The following is a 15,000-nucleotide window of genomic DNA, read 5'->3' on the forward strand; positions in this document are numbered from 1 at the left end:
TCTCTCTCTCTCTCTCTCTCACACACACACAGAGGACACAACACACACACACACACAGAGGAAAGAACACACACACACACACACACACACACACACACAGCGGACAGAACACTCACACACACACACACAAACACACACCATTCAATACACTACAGCATGGGTGTGTGACTGGGTTTCTTTAGCAATCGAAATAAAGACACAGACTGTGATACCATCAGTATCGGGGGTACACTGCCACAGGATGCACAACACCGCCCTACCTGCACACATCAACCTACTTTATACGCATGGGACAGGGTCTGCAACCACACAACTAACAGTCCACTATGTCGCTACAGTCTACAGCTGGAAGATACTACAGACACGGGATAGCAGTAAACCACAGAGTGTCTGTCTTCCGCTGAACTATACCCATTACACTGTTGAAAACAAACGCATGAGCAGATGTGTCCTCTAAAATTATGTATTCATTATTCTCAACCTGGTTAAGAAACAACACATGCGTTTTCCATAATGTCAAGACGAGTTCGATCAGAACTGAACTGAACAACAATAACCACACCATACTTTGAAGCTTATGTATGCAATGATTTCAAATCAAAACTCACGAGACTGAGTAGTTCTAGCCTATTTCATAAAATTCAGTTCAAACAATGCTGATATTAGGGGAGTAACTTCAACAGCTTTATTGTACACACACTGGGGGGTGGGGGTGAGAATTATAAAAAAAAAAATTAAAAAAGAAAGAAAGAAAGAGACAAGAAGAAGAAGAAAGAAAGGAAGAAGAAAACTGCCGAAGACGAAGGACAGGGCCACATGCAGGAAGCGGGGTGCTGTCACTACACCAGACAGACGGAAGCAGGCGACCCGCCCCTCACCTTCCATGCAAACCTCACTTGTGTCAAACAACATGAACAGTCTGTCTGACAAACGGGAGACCAGTCCAACAGAAGGAATGGAAGGCGGAACAGTTATCAACATGTCTGAAATACTTTCCTTCTGGCGGTTTCAATCCACATCTGATAAACGCACATACACACAGCTCGTGCACGTTACTCTTGTTTTCACCAGTTGGCAACACGTCAAGGTCCACTGCTCTAAAAATAGATGGATAACTCATTGGCCAGGAAAGCTGAAACGAGCTGGAAGCCATACCCAGACTTGTATCCGGCTGTCAGGCCGTTGAGAAGTCGTCTGCTAACTGGTGGAAGTTTCTTAACTGTAATCGTCTATCTTCGATGAAATCGTGTTATGCTTACCCCCATGACATGCCAAATGTTGTGTCTTGATTGATAAATACCAATGGTTTATCAATTTAAGTTATTTCAGCAAAACAGTGCAGTGACACATAGCGCAAACGTGCTGTGGAAGCACACACAGAAATGTCACGCCGCGAGCAAGGGCAAGCTTGCCTTGAAGCAGTCATTGTAGCCAGCTGAGCGCTCGGCTACATATTTGAAGTTACCGCTTCGCGCTGTACTGACACGAGTAGCAAAATGGCTGACTGAACACTTCCGCTGGCTTCAGTTAGCAAAGGGGCTCAAAGAAGGCATACGCAATCCATCTGTTTTTAGAGCAGTGGTTCCGGTCTCTCTCTCTCGACATTGGGAAATGTCCTGTGATTCTCCAACCATACACTCCCGATACACAGACAGGTGCACGTTACTTTGCATCATCATCCACAACATACGGTAACTTTAATGTTCAAAATGTGGTGGTGTTTCTTCTAAAAAAAAAAAAGTGATGTATCCATGCTTTATGAGTTTGTGTTTATGTAGTAAACAAACTGACAGTTATATTTCAACTAGTGGTTTTTTTTGTTTTTTTTTCTTCTCTAAGCCAGCCTTCATTATGTTACAAAGACCACACACACACATAAAAAAAAACATAGGCAAGGAGGCAGATCACCATTTGAGAAGAACACAAAGAATTCTGATTTAGACCAGAACGAATGTCTAAACAACTCTCTGATTTCGGGTGGAGCTGTGATGTTCTATCAGAGGGAACCAAAACCACAACAGTTAAAATAAAATCTGCATACTGACAAGGGAGGAAACGAACCATCCGTTGTTGCTGCATGTGCACCAACAGTGGATCACACAGTAGTCTATTTCATGCTGATTTTTCACCAGGTCAAAACATGTTAGTCCCCCTTTTCTTTTCTTCCTCTGTCACAGCAGAATGTCTGGAAAGATATCGATAACAACTCACATACCAACAACCACGTCATGCAAACACGCCAACTTTTTGTTGTATATGCACAACATACGGCAATGTATAACCACACATGTAGCAAGTCCAGGAACTGTTTGTCAGATTTTTTATAGAAAGCTCTGCAACGCTTCTTGTGTGTCCGCTTTCAGAGACGTACTCAGCCTTACCACACTGCAGATGGAGGAACAGACGTCCATGCCAAAGCGTCCACATCAGCTGAGATCCACGCACACCGTCATCTTCAAGAGAACGCAGTTAACACGGTCATTTCACGTTGTCCTGTGTGGATGTGGTTTCCTCAAAGCTTGTCCCTGTCCCTGTCTCTCGGAACGTTCTCCGCCAGCGCCTTGCGAGATTTGGTGGACTCCCTGTTCCTTGGGGGCAGCGGTGGTTTCTTCTCTTGGTCCTGGGGACGGCGGACAGACACAGAAACTGCTGGTTAGGTTATATTAGCCACACTGCCTTAACAGATAGACACAGACACAGAAGCCACACAGACACAGGCACAGACACATACACACAGAGTAATTCAGACAACACGCACACTGCAAAGTCAGACACGAAAAACACACACAAATACACACAGACACAAAATGCAATTCAGGCAAATGAAACACACACACACACAGACACACACACACACACATACGCACGAACACACACACACGCACCCCACACACACACACACACGGTAACACTGCCACACTAACATACCTTAACAACAATAGCAACCACACACTATTTTTGACACATATTTACATCACCAGAAAATGTTAGAAAAAAAAAGATACCAAGAAAAGTCTCACATCCGCATCAGACACAGACGACACACGTGGACAAACAAATACACACACAAACACACCTCAACAATAACAACAACCACATACACCACCAGAAAATGTTAGAAAAAAAACGAAACCATGAAAAGTCTGACATCCGCATCAGTCACATAACACACACACACACACAGCAATTCTGGCAAATGAAACACAGACACAGACACACAACACACACATACAGTAACAAACCTTAATAATAACAACAACCACATTCAATTCTAGACATTTTTTTTTTGCACCCCCAGAAGAAAATGTTGGTAAAAAAAAGAAATCATGAAAAGTCTCACATCCGCATCTCCGTTCTCCTTGGTAGGGGAACAGTAGGAAGCTGGAACCATTTCGGAGCAGTAGGACACGGTGCTGTCTGTGCTGATCTTCCGGTTGTTCTCTCCCCTTGGCGCCGCCATCAGGGACTGCAGGTGCTCGCACACTCTCCGGAATCGTCTGGATGGACCTGTTTTGGAAGTGGGGGTGTGGGGGAGGAAGTCAGGTAATTAGACACCGACTGCACGCGCGCGCGCGTGTGTGTGTGTGTATGTGTGTGTGGTGGTTCTGCCCAGTGACATACCTAAGAAGCATGGGGGGAGGAGTGGTGGGGGTGGAGGTGGGGGGGTGGCCGGTTATAAACCAGCAACGACGACAACTCGGCAAGTATGAAACTGTTCCGAAATGTATAGTGCTCATGAGCCTGTCACTGAATAATGACAAATGCGTTCAGAATGCTTCAGTTTCAGCTTCTCAAGGAGGTGTCACTTTGTTCGGTCCAATCCATATACGCTACACCACATCTGCTAGGCAGACTCCTGACCAGCAGCATAACCCAACGCGCCTGTCAGGCCTTGAGTACATGCATTTAATTTGTGTACCTGTCAGACTGGACTTCTTCTACAGAATTTTGTCAGAGTACAACATTCTTCTTTCCATAGGTTCTTGTTCTTGTTGCTTATAGCCCAGCCAACTGCACAGGGCCATCAGGACTGTCAAACCATACAAACCTAACCCAGATAGTCGGGGACAACAGACGTACTTGGTCAAGACATACAATCAAATCCTAACCCAGATAGTCAGGACAGCGAACCTACTTGGTCAAGACATACAATCAAATCCTAACCCAGATAGTCAGGACAGCAGACCTACTTGGTCAAGACATACAATCAAATCCTAACCCAGATAGTCAGGGACAGCAGAACTACTTGGTCAAGACATACAATCAAATCCAAACCCAGACAGTCAGGACAGCAGAACTACTTGGTCAAGACATACAATCAAATCCAAACCCAGATAGTCAGGACAGCAGAACTACTTGGTCAAGACATACAATCAAATCCAAACCCAGATAGTCAGGACAGCAGAACTACTTGGTCAAGACATACAATCAAATCCTAACCCAGATAGTCAGGACAGCAGAACTACTTGGTCAAGACATACAATCAAATCCAAATCCAGATAGGACAGCAGAACTACTTGGTCAAGACATACAATCAAATCCTAACCCAGATAGTCAGGACAGCAGAACTACTTGGTCAAGACATACAATCAAATCCTAACCCAGATAGTCAGGACAGCAGACCTACTTGGTCAAGACATACAATCAAATCCTAACCCAGATAGTCAGGACAGCAGAACTACTTGGTCAAGACATACAATCAAATCCTAACCCAGATAGTCGGGGACAACAGAACTACTTGGTCAAGACATACAATCAAATCCTAACCCAGATAGTCAGGACAGCAGAACTACTAGGTCAAGACACTCTCCACAACAATCAAATCCTAGCCCTGACAGTCGAGACAACAGACCTACACTCTAACATCAACAATCAAATCCAGGTCCCAGATAGTTGGTGACAGCAGACCTACTTGGTCAAGACATACAATCAATTCCTAGCCACAGGCATTCCGTACCTGAGACGAGGGTGAAGGTGAGACAGAAGGTGGTGGCGGCGGTGGGTTCTCTCTCCCCTGGAGCGGCGGAGATGTCCACCTGGAAGCGGACGTTGCGGGAGAACATGGAGGAGCCCCGCCCCCGCCGGTACTCAGCACGGAACGTGGAGCTGGACACCACGCTGTGGCTCAGGTCGGGGGTCTGCACGTGACCACAGGACACAGCACACACACACACACACACACACACAGATATAGGTATAGACATACAGACACACACAGACACACACACACTCATAATCGCACACACGCACGCACACGCACACACACTCATAATCACACAAACGCACACGCGCGTGCGCACACACCCACACGCAGACGCAGACACTCACACTCATGATCACACACACACGCATACACAATGATAATCACACACACACACACACACACACACACACACACATACACACAGACACAGACACACTCACACACATAAGAATCAAGAATATTTCATCCTTTGACTCATGTAGGAGTATAGAGGATGGTGTCTGGCACCAAAAGGTGAAATACTCATAACGAATAAAACAATGAAATAGGTAACAAAAACAGAAATAGTGGGTAATAAAAACATATGATATCATCTTGTAGTCTTTCCTTTTTTGATGAATTGCCCCACTGGAGTGAAGGACTAGTGGCAATGCGTCTGCTTGGGAAGCGAGAGAATCTGAACGCATGGGATCGAATCCCACAGTCGCGAGGATGTTCTCCCCCTCCACTTGTCTTTGAGTGATGGTCTGGACGCTAGTCATTCGGATGTGACGATAAACCGAGGCCCCATGTGTAGCTCTCACAGACCCCCCCCCCAAAAAAAAACAAACAAAAAACCCCCCCAAAAAACTACAACAAAAGCTACAGCAAAAAACAAAAACAAACAAAAAAAACAAAAACAACCCAACCCACAACCCACACCAAACAAAAACAAAAAAAAGAAAAGAAAAAAGGTGTCACTGGCAACATTCTGAAAAAAGAGAGAAAAATCCACTTTGACAGGAAACACGTGCAGACAAAAAAAAAAAAAAAAAAAGAAAAGAAAAGAAAAAAGGGTGGGGTGGGGAGGGTGGGGTTGGGGGTCGGGGTAGTGGTGAAACTGGAAATAGTAAATATGTGCTCTCCTTGGTGAGGGCAGACTGATTTTCATAGAGAGAAATCTGTTGTGGCAAAGAGTGACACAACATGACACAACACAACACAACGCAATGCAACACAACGCAACGCAACAAACGAACGACAACTCTAAGTTTCCCCAGAAGGCGCTGCACGTTGTCTTGATACTTGTTGACTGACATCCAGAGAATGCAATACCATACAATACAATGCAATGCAATGCAATACAACACAATGCAATACAATGCAATGCAATACAATACAATGTATTTAACACAATACAATACAATGCAATGCAATACAACTCAATATAACTCAATAAAACACAATACAACACAGCCCAGTACAATACAACAAAACACAACCCAGTACAACCAAACCGAACACAAGACAAGACAAGACAAGACAGAACAGTCTACTGGCAGCAGATTGTGGGGTCAGCAGTGGGGGTGGGGGTGGATGTGGGAGGAGAGGGGTGGGGGTTAGGGATCGGGGGGGAGATGCTGCGACTCACGGAAAGAAAGGCGTGGACGAGGTCGGCCTTGACCTGACTGAAGGTCTTGTCCCGCACCATGACGAAGTGATGCTCCTGCTCCATCCCCATCAGGCCCCCGAACCACGACCGCTTGGCCATCCTGCACAGCCCGCGGACATCCCTCAGTCATCGTCAACCAACCAATCTTCTTCTTCGGCGTTCACTCGTATGCACACGAGTGGGCTTTTACGTGTATGACCGTTTTTACCCCGCCATGTAGGCAGCCATACTCCGTTTTCGGGGTGTGCATGCTGGGTATGTTCTTGTTTCCATAACCCACCGAACGCTGACATGGATTACAGGATCTTTAACGTGCGTATTTGATCTTCTGCTTACATATACACACGAAGGGCGTTCAGGCACTAGCAGGTCTGCACATATGTTGACCTGGGAGATCGTAAAAATCTCCACCCTTTACCCACCAGGCGCCGTCACCGTGATTCGAACCCGGGACCCTCAGATTGACAGCCCAACGCTTTAACCACTCGGCTATTGCGCCCGTCTAACCAACCAATCAACCAATCGATCAATCACACTTTACCAGGACCACTTGGCCATCCTGCACACCCCGCGGACATCTCTAAGTCATCGTCAACCTTATTCAACCAGGTCCATCACTCACTCGCTCACTCACACCCAATCAATCAATCGATCGATCGATCGCCCAATCAGTCAACCAATCAATCGTATTCCATCAACTCGATTACTCACTCACCCACTCACTCACTCACTCAATTACACTTTACAACGACCACTTGGTCATCCAGCACACCCCGCGCTCATCCCGTTAGTCATCGTCAATCAATCACACTTTACCAGGACCACTTGGCCACCCTGCGGAAACCCGTCAGTCAACCTTACCGTCAGTCAGCCTTATTCAACCAAGTCAATCACTCACTCTATCAATCGATCGATCGATCAATCAATCAACCAATCAATCTTATTCAATCAACTCAATTACTCACTCACTCACACTTTACCAAGACCGCTTGGTCATCCTGCACACACCGCGGCCAACCGTCTGTCATAAACAATCTTCTTCAATCAAGTCAATCACTCACTAACTCAGTCAAGTCACTTTAATGTCCTCATTAAGAAATACACGAAAAATTTACACATAGGCGACCAATACGGCATGAGATCGTACAATTGTAATAAAAACGTTATTCAATCATAAGAAACATCCAATCAATGAATTACCAGTCAAATCACTTTAATGTCCGCATAAGAAATACAAGAAAAACTGGCCTGTGGGCGACATAATATCATGAGACAGTACACTGGCGCAATACTAAAATAACATTTTACATGCATAAAACTGTTATAGCATTGCGCACCTTCAGCGTACAAGGGAAAAAGAACGTAACATATATACAATTTAGTATTAAAAACGAAACAAAACAAAACAAAAAACCACACAGACAAAAATATTCGTGGGTGGGGGTGGCTGACGGGTTTTTCTTCTTCTTTTTTTTCCCTCAAATTAAAAAAAAAAATGTATCACTGAAAAAATATGCGGCTTGGGTTTTCCACGGGTCGTTTCACCAAAGTGTGTGTCTTCATATCGAAACAAAGTACATGTTTTTTTCAAATCATATTTTCTTCAAATTATCTATCTATTGTTCTATCTGTCTATCTATCTATCGATGACATCATTACCACCACAAAGACTGTAAATTGATCAAATGTGTGTTGATTTGTATGCAGTGTGATGGTTTTAGTGTATTTTTCGTGATGCCTGGTTCCGTGGTGTTTATTTTTGACAATGATGAATGTGACGTGACTTGTTTTGCTGTGATTTGCGCCTGTGTGATTTGACACTGTGATGGTGCCTGTGTTGATTTACATATGTTTATGTCACTTTTCTTACACATGTATATTTTAGCCAATGTCAAGTGAGACTGTGTCGACTTTGTACATGTTTTACGTCACTCAGTCTTAAATTTGTATATTTTATTGTAAAGCGCGGTGAGCCCCATTTGAAATGGGGGTACTGCGCTATATAAGCCTGCATTTTATCTTTATCATTATCTTTGAATCAACTCGGTATTAGCAATCATCTAAACGCAGCAAAGCGAGCCAGATAACGAACGCCAAACAGTGTAGTAACTGACGCTCCATGTAGTCACTACTTCTTCTGCGTTCGTGGGTTGCCACTCCCACGTTTACACACATGTGCGAGTGGGCTTTTGTCCAGCCATGTAGGCAGCCATACTCCGTTTTCATGGGTGTGCATTCTGGATATGTCCTTTCTTCCACAACCCACCGAACGCTGACATGGACTTCAGGGTCAGTGACATGTGTATTTGATCTTTTGCACGAAGGGGGGGTTCAGGCTCTAGCAGGTCTGCACATATGTTGACCTGCTAGATTGGAAAACTCCCCACCCTTAACCCACCAGGTGCGCCCAAACTGGGGATCGAACTCTGGAAACACGGGTGAGAATCAATCGCTTTAACCATTCGGCCACCGCACTCGTCTCCAAGCACCTCAAGCCAACACATTGCTCAAGTCAAAGAGTTTGAAGTTGCATGCCTTTGTCACGCTGTAAAGAGCAACAGTTCTTGTTCTTTTTGTTCTTTAAATCAAATACAAACTGAGGTTTTAATTTTTAGTTCATGCATTCTTCAACTACTTCCAGTACTCTTTGAACAATAACAACAACAACAAAAATCACTGTCATCACCTGTTTAATGAACAACAAGAAAATAAATCGATAAAAAGAAACCACGCATGCTGAGATGTGAAAAATAAACCAACAACAGATTACAAGACTGACATGAACACACACACACACACACACACACACACACACACACACACACACACACACTCACTCTCACACACACACACACACAGAGGAACACACAGCGCAGAAATGATACACAGAAAAGTGACACAAGCGTGCACTTACTCTGGCGATGAATCCTGCGCCATATGGAACTCATCCGATGAGGGGACTGCAGACATCCACAGAAAAAAAGACAATCAGAAGTCAGTAGACATGTCACCAATCATCCCAACCATGTCATCAATCATCCCAACCATGTCATCAATCATCCCAACCATGTCACCAATCATCCCAACCATGTCATCAATCATCCCAACCATGTCACCAATCATCCCAACCATGTCATCAATCATCCCAACCATGTCACCAATCATCCCAACCATGTCATCAATCATCCCAACCATGTCACCAATCATCCCAACCATGTCATCAATCATCCCAACCATGTCATCAATCATCCCAACCATGTCATCAATCATCCCAACCATGTCACCAATCATCCCAACCATGTCATCAATCATCCCAACCATGTCACCAATCATCCCAACCATGTCACCAATCATCCCAACCATGTCATCAATCATCCCAACCAACCAAATAACAGCAACAACGAAAATCCCAAACGAACAAATAAAGAACAACGGCTGCTATGAGTCGTATTATGTTCCAGTGGTTGAATTTTGTACACCTCATCATCCATCCACTCAGTATCAGACCCCTTCCCCTCTCCAATTTTCCTCACCCTCACCCCCCCCCCCCCCCCCAACTACAAGCCCAAACTCCCCCCTCCCCACCACCCACCCCTAACGTCATACGCTCCCCGTGTCCCCCCAACTCCACCCTACCACCCCTTTCTATTCTCAAAAAAACAAAACACAACAACGCCAAGTACGGTATAAAAAATACAAAAAGAGGAAAATCTAGAGGAAAACTATCAGCGAATCACAGTGTTACCTCCCAACACGTAAATTTCCACCACCTTTATGTGCAAAAAAATAAAGTAAATATCATGTAAATGTGAAGAAAATCTAAGCATTTAAAACACTAATACTCTGCACAGTAAAGCACGTCTACAAGAAAAAGTGGCAAGTTAATGAAATAACATTTGCATCAGTCTGAAAAAAGACAGCATTAATCAAGTAAAAATGCATGCATGAAAATGTGCAAGCAAGAAAATACATATAAATGGAATTAAGTGTGATTTTGGAACCAGTATCAACACCTTCGTATTCGAAAGTCTTTTTGCTTTAATTGATCCACACGATGAACGTCTTGAAGCAAGGCGCGTCGCAAGCAAAATGGCGACAATTTTGAATGAGTTTTGTTCACACGTCTCTTTGTGAAGGTCAAGGTATTCGTGTCAGGGTTGTGTGTATCATCAGGGCCGCAACTCTCCGTTTTCACGTGCTCACATTGAGCTGTGCAAGTTGTCAAATGTGTCCACATCCATGTCTTCTTCGTTTCGCAGATTATGATTTTTATAGCCAACATTTTTGTTTTGTTTAACCTTTTATTGCCTAACTTGTTCAGGATCTATAAATACGACTCTCTTGTTGAAAAAAAGAGCTGCATAGTTTAAAAAAAAATTGAATACAGGCTAAAAATAATTCATCAGTAATACATTGATTTAGCAATTCTTTAAAAAAGAATGTGAAGACATCCGTCACATAATTCATTATGTCCGTATTGTCTCAAGAAATGTTTATTTATTTACTTATTTATGCCATTGCCAACATTGTCTGTTGCATGTTTCCATGACACTTTTCATTTCTCTTTCCCTGTCCATTTCCAGGTAACCCTGTATAACGACCACAGCAGAAAGATGTTGATGAATGAATGTAAGATTTGTGAAATGGATGGGTGAATGATGGGGAATTAAAAAAATTGTTGGAAAAAAACCCCCCACCTTTGTTAAAATCTGTATGAAGTCTTTTCATACAAAAAAGTTGTGTTTTTTTTTTTGTTTGTTTTTTGTTTTTTTCGCTGGACTTGAATTCAAGCGAATCAAATCTCTGGAGGCGAGACAGATTTCTACCATGTGATCAACCAGTCAGCTGAAGAGTAGTCAGTCGATCAACTTTAACAACATACACGTCTCTACCATAGATCTGAAACTAAAAAGAAACAACAACAGCAACAAACGACAACAACAGCACGCCAAACGTCATCAATTCCAGGCACGCTTCTTTCAAAGTGTTACTTGCTCAAATTTCAGGCATGAGCCTGGGAAATTGTGACTGAGTCTGAAAGGTGGGGGCCTGGGGGCCGCAGAAGGCCCTGTCCCCCACCAGGGGTGTTGACACCACATTTGGCATAAAAATAGGAAAAGTCCAGTTTTTTTCCAGTAATCTTGTTTAAAACAATATTATACCTCTGGGATGGGCACAAAAATAAAAAAAAGGAAGCCAAATTTTTACTGAATTTATTGTTATATTTATATATTTTTTAATTCTCTAAACTTGGCACTTTGATCTCATATTCTGACACAACAACAAGAGCAGTCATTTTTATCATAATTAATGCTAGGAGGGTTAGTTTGCTTTAAACTGATCTTTTCTCATCTTAAACATTACATTTTAAAATGATACTAAATACATCAAAAGCTGTGTGTTTTACTCTCAGTGTACAGGGCTTTCACTATGTTCATTTGCTCAAGTGGTCTTTTTCGGAAAATACTAAAATCAATACTACGAGTGGACTTTATAGATCTATTGGCTGAGCCTTGAAGGTCATGGTCAAAAATCAATTGCGTACACATATTTATACATATTCAAAGCGCGTGCTCATATTCTTCGCGAACGCGAAGGACGCCATTTTGTTTCAAGTTGTTGACCTGCCTGTTCAATCCTATATTCAATTGACAATACACGATAACATGTGATGGAAAGTTGGAGAAGGAGACTGTTAAATATTTATTCAGAAAAAGATTTGTGAACGTCATCACTTACTGGATTATGCCCCAAACTGCCATAAAAATATCCACAAAATCAGTCGGTATTCACAGTTAAAAATAATAAACCATGAGAGTTAATACCCTTGATGAAACGTAAAAATTTCCAGTCTTGACTTTTCTCCAAATGAAGTCCTTTTCACTTCATACGACGTTTAGAAGTATTTGTACTTGGTCTACATGTTATTAGTTGAACAAAATACTCAATTTTCATATCAACTTTAAAACTATAAAACTAGAATGAACATAAAAGAGAAACTGAATCGACCATGTCGTACCGGGTGTAACTAAACTTGTACATCTCTCTAGATCCAGAGAAAACGGCTTAATGTTGCAGTGTGATTGCTGCGATAGCCACGTCCCCTTTACCGCGGACTTAAAAAGACTTTTAAATTGCCCTTAAAGATTTTTTGAATGCCCAAGATACACCAGAATAATATAATTTAAACAACGTTCTCACTGCGAATACCGCAATCGATTTATCGCCCTTTAAAAAAGCATGTTTAAATAATAAATCAGTTAAGGAGCCACGATAGTGTATTGGGTAAGGCAGTTTCTTCTCACCCGAACACGCGGGGTTCGAATCTGCCGTCAGGACATTTTTTTTTTTTTAACCCAAAGCTTTATAATAACAAATACAGAACACATTTTAAAGATTAGATTTTTTTTTTTTAAAGTGTACCACAAGTGAGTCTTGAAGGCCTTGCCTCTCTTGTAGAGTCATGTATGCATTTGAATGACTGGTGTGAAAGCACTTTGATTTGTCTCTGCACAAGATTCAGCACTGTATAAATATTATAATAATAATAATAATACTAATAATAATAATTATTGTTATATTATTATATTCTCCTTCTTCTTCTTATTGTTATTATTATATACCAACAAGTATTTTGGGCTCTGCACTACCTTCTCAGTGATTTTCCTTATCAAGGTAAGCAGTGAAAATAACGACGATACAGGAAGGACAACTCCTCTGTTCGATGTCAATGACAGTGTGGGGAATCACCGAAGCCACAATCACTGAGCCGCGGAATGACAGGATGAACTTCTGTTGAAAGGAAACATGCACAGAATCGTGCTCACTTCTGTCCTACAGTTACACCATGTACTTCATTCTCTCTCGTCTTGACAACTGTAACTCTCTGTTGTCTGGTTTGCCTGCTTCATCCATTCAGTCCCTTCAGCGCATACAAAACTCTGCTGCACGACTCGTCCTCAGAAAGAAAAGATCTGAGCACATCACTCCTCTTTTGCAACATCTCCACTGGCTCCCTGTCTCACACCGAATAAAGTACAAGATCAGCACTCTATGTTACAGATGTATTCACAAATCTGCCCCTTCCTATCTCTGCGGCTGCCTTCACCTCTACACTCCATTTCACTCACTACGATCGGCTTCGGATCCACTATGTTTACGCATACCCAGATTCAAACACTCGACTGTTGGCCGCCCTTCCTTCTCTGTCTCTGGACCTTGCAATTGGAATGAACTTCCTCTTTCGCTTCGTCAAGTCTCCACACTCAGCTCTTTCAAGTCTGGCCTTAAAACCCACCTCTTCCCCAAGTAGCCTCCCTTCCCTGCCTCTTCCATGTCTTCAGTTTTTCAGTTTTAGAGTTATGCATGCGTGTGAATGAGTGGTGCGAAAGCGCTTTGATTTGTCTCTGCAGAAGATTCAGCGCTATATAAATACCATTATTATTATTATTATGCGTTTTTTTCTTGGCTTTCAGTGTTAAGTGATCCTGGGTTAGTTCACAGTATACCAACAAGTGATCATGGGTTAGTTCACAGCATGACGGGCACAACAGCCGAATGGTTAATGCGTTAGACTTTCAATCTGAGGGTCTCGGGTTCAAATCTCGTTGACGGCACCTGGTGGGTAAAGGGTGGAGATTTTTCCGATCTCCCAGGTCAACATGTGTGCGGACCTGCTTGTGCCTCACTCTGTTAGTGTGTATACGCACGCAGAAGATCAAATACTCTCGTTAAAGATCCTGTGATTCATGTCAGTGTTCAGTGGGTTATGGAAACAAGAACACACCCAGCATGTACACCTCGGAAAACGGACTATGACGGCCTATATGGCCGAGTGAAAACGGTCATACACGTCGAAGCCCACTCGTGTACATACGAGTGAACGTGGGAGTTGCAGCCCATGAACGAGGACGTTTACAGCATACCAACAGAGTATTTTGCGCCTCTGCATACCTTTTCGCTGTTTTCCTGATCATGGCAAAAAAAAAAGAAAAAAAAAGAAATATATATATATATATAAATATAAACGCCACAGTGAGACTCTTCGTTTGATGTCCATGAATGTGAGGGGAATTAACATTCTCACATTTGCTGAGCCGCGCTAGGTGAGGAACTGAGACGAACTGATTTAAAACGAACAGCAAAAGACAGAAAGTATGGGCCTGACAGACAGACAGACAGAAAGATGGGCCAAGAGAGACAGAAAGACAGAAAGAGAGAGCGGGAGAAGAGAGGGACAGAGAATCAAAGAGGCCCCACCACCCCTAAAAAAAAAAAAAATCTGAGATGAAATGAAACCGTAAAAAACACCCCCCAAAACAAACAAACATAGAGGATGTGTCAGCATCTTTTCTCAAAGATCTCA

General features: G+C 42.8%; 1 protein-coding gene across 1 annotated transcript in view; it reads right to left on the reverse strand.

The window, feature by feature from the left end:
* Positions 1-72: 72 nt before the first annotated feature.
* LOC143286514 (serine/threonine-protein kinase BRSK2-like) overlaps positions 73-15,000 on the reverse strand; it is a 129,244-nt gene continuing 114,316 nt past the window's right edge. Inside the window, exons 16-20 of the mRNA XM_076594097.1 lie at positions 9,550-9,595; positions 6,615-6,735; positions 4,958-5,138; positions 3,341-3,507; positions 73-2,620 (exon numbers count right to left, since the gene is read on the reverse strand). Coding sequence (XP_076450212.1) covers positions 2,513-2,620; positions 3,341-3,507; positions 4,958-5,138; positions 6,615-6,735; positions 9,550-9,595 — 623 coding nt within the window. The 3' untranslated portion in view covers positions 73-2,512. The remainder of the gene's footprint in view (positions 2,621-3,340; positions 3,508-4,957; positions 5,139-6,614; positions 6,736-9,549; positions 9,596-15,000) is intronic.

Source organism: Babylonia areolata, chromosome 10 (assembly GCF_041734735.1).
Source record: "Babylonia areolata isolate BAREFJ2019XMU chromosome 10, ASM4173473v1, whole genome shotgun sequence".
Taxonomy (NCBI): domain Eukaryota; kingdom Metazoa; phylum Mollusca; class Gastropoda; order Neogastropoda; family Buccinidae; genus Babylonia; species Babylonia areolata.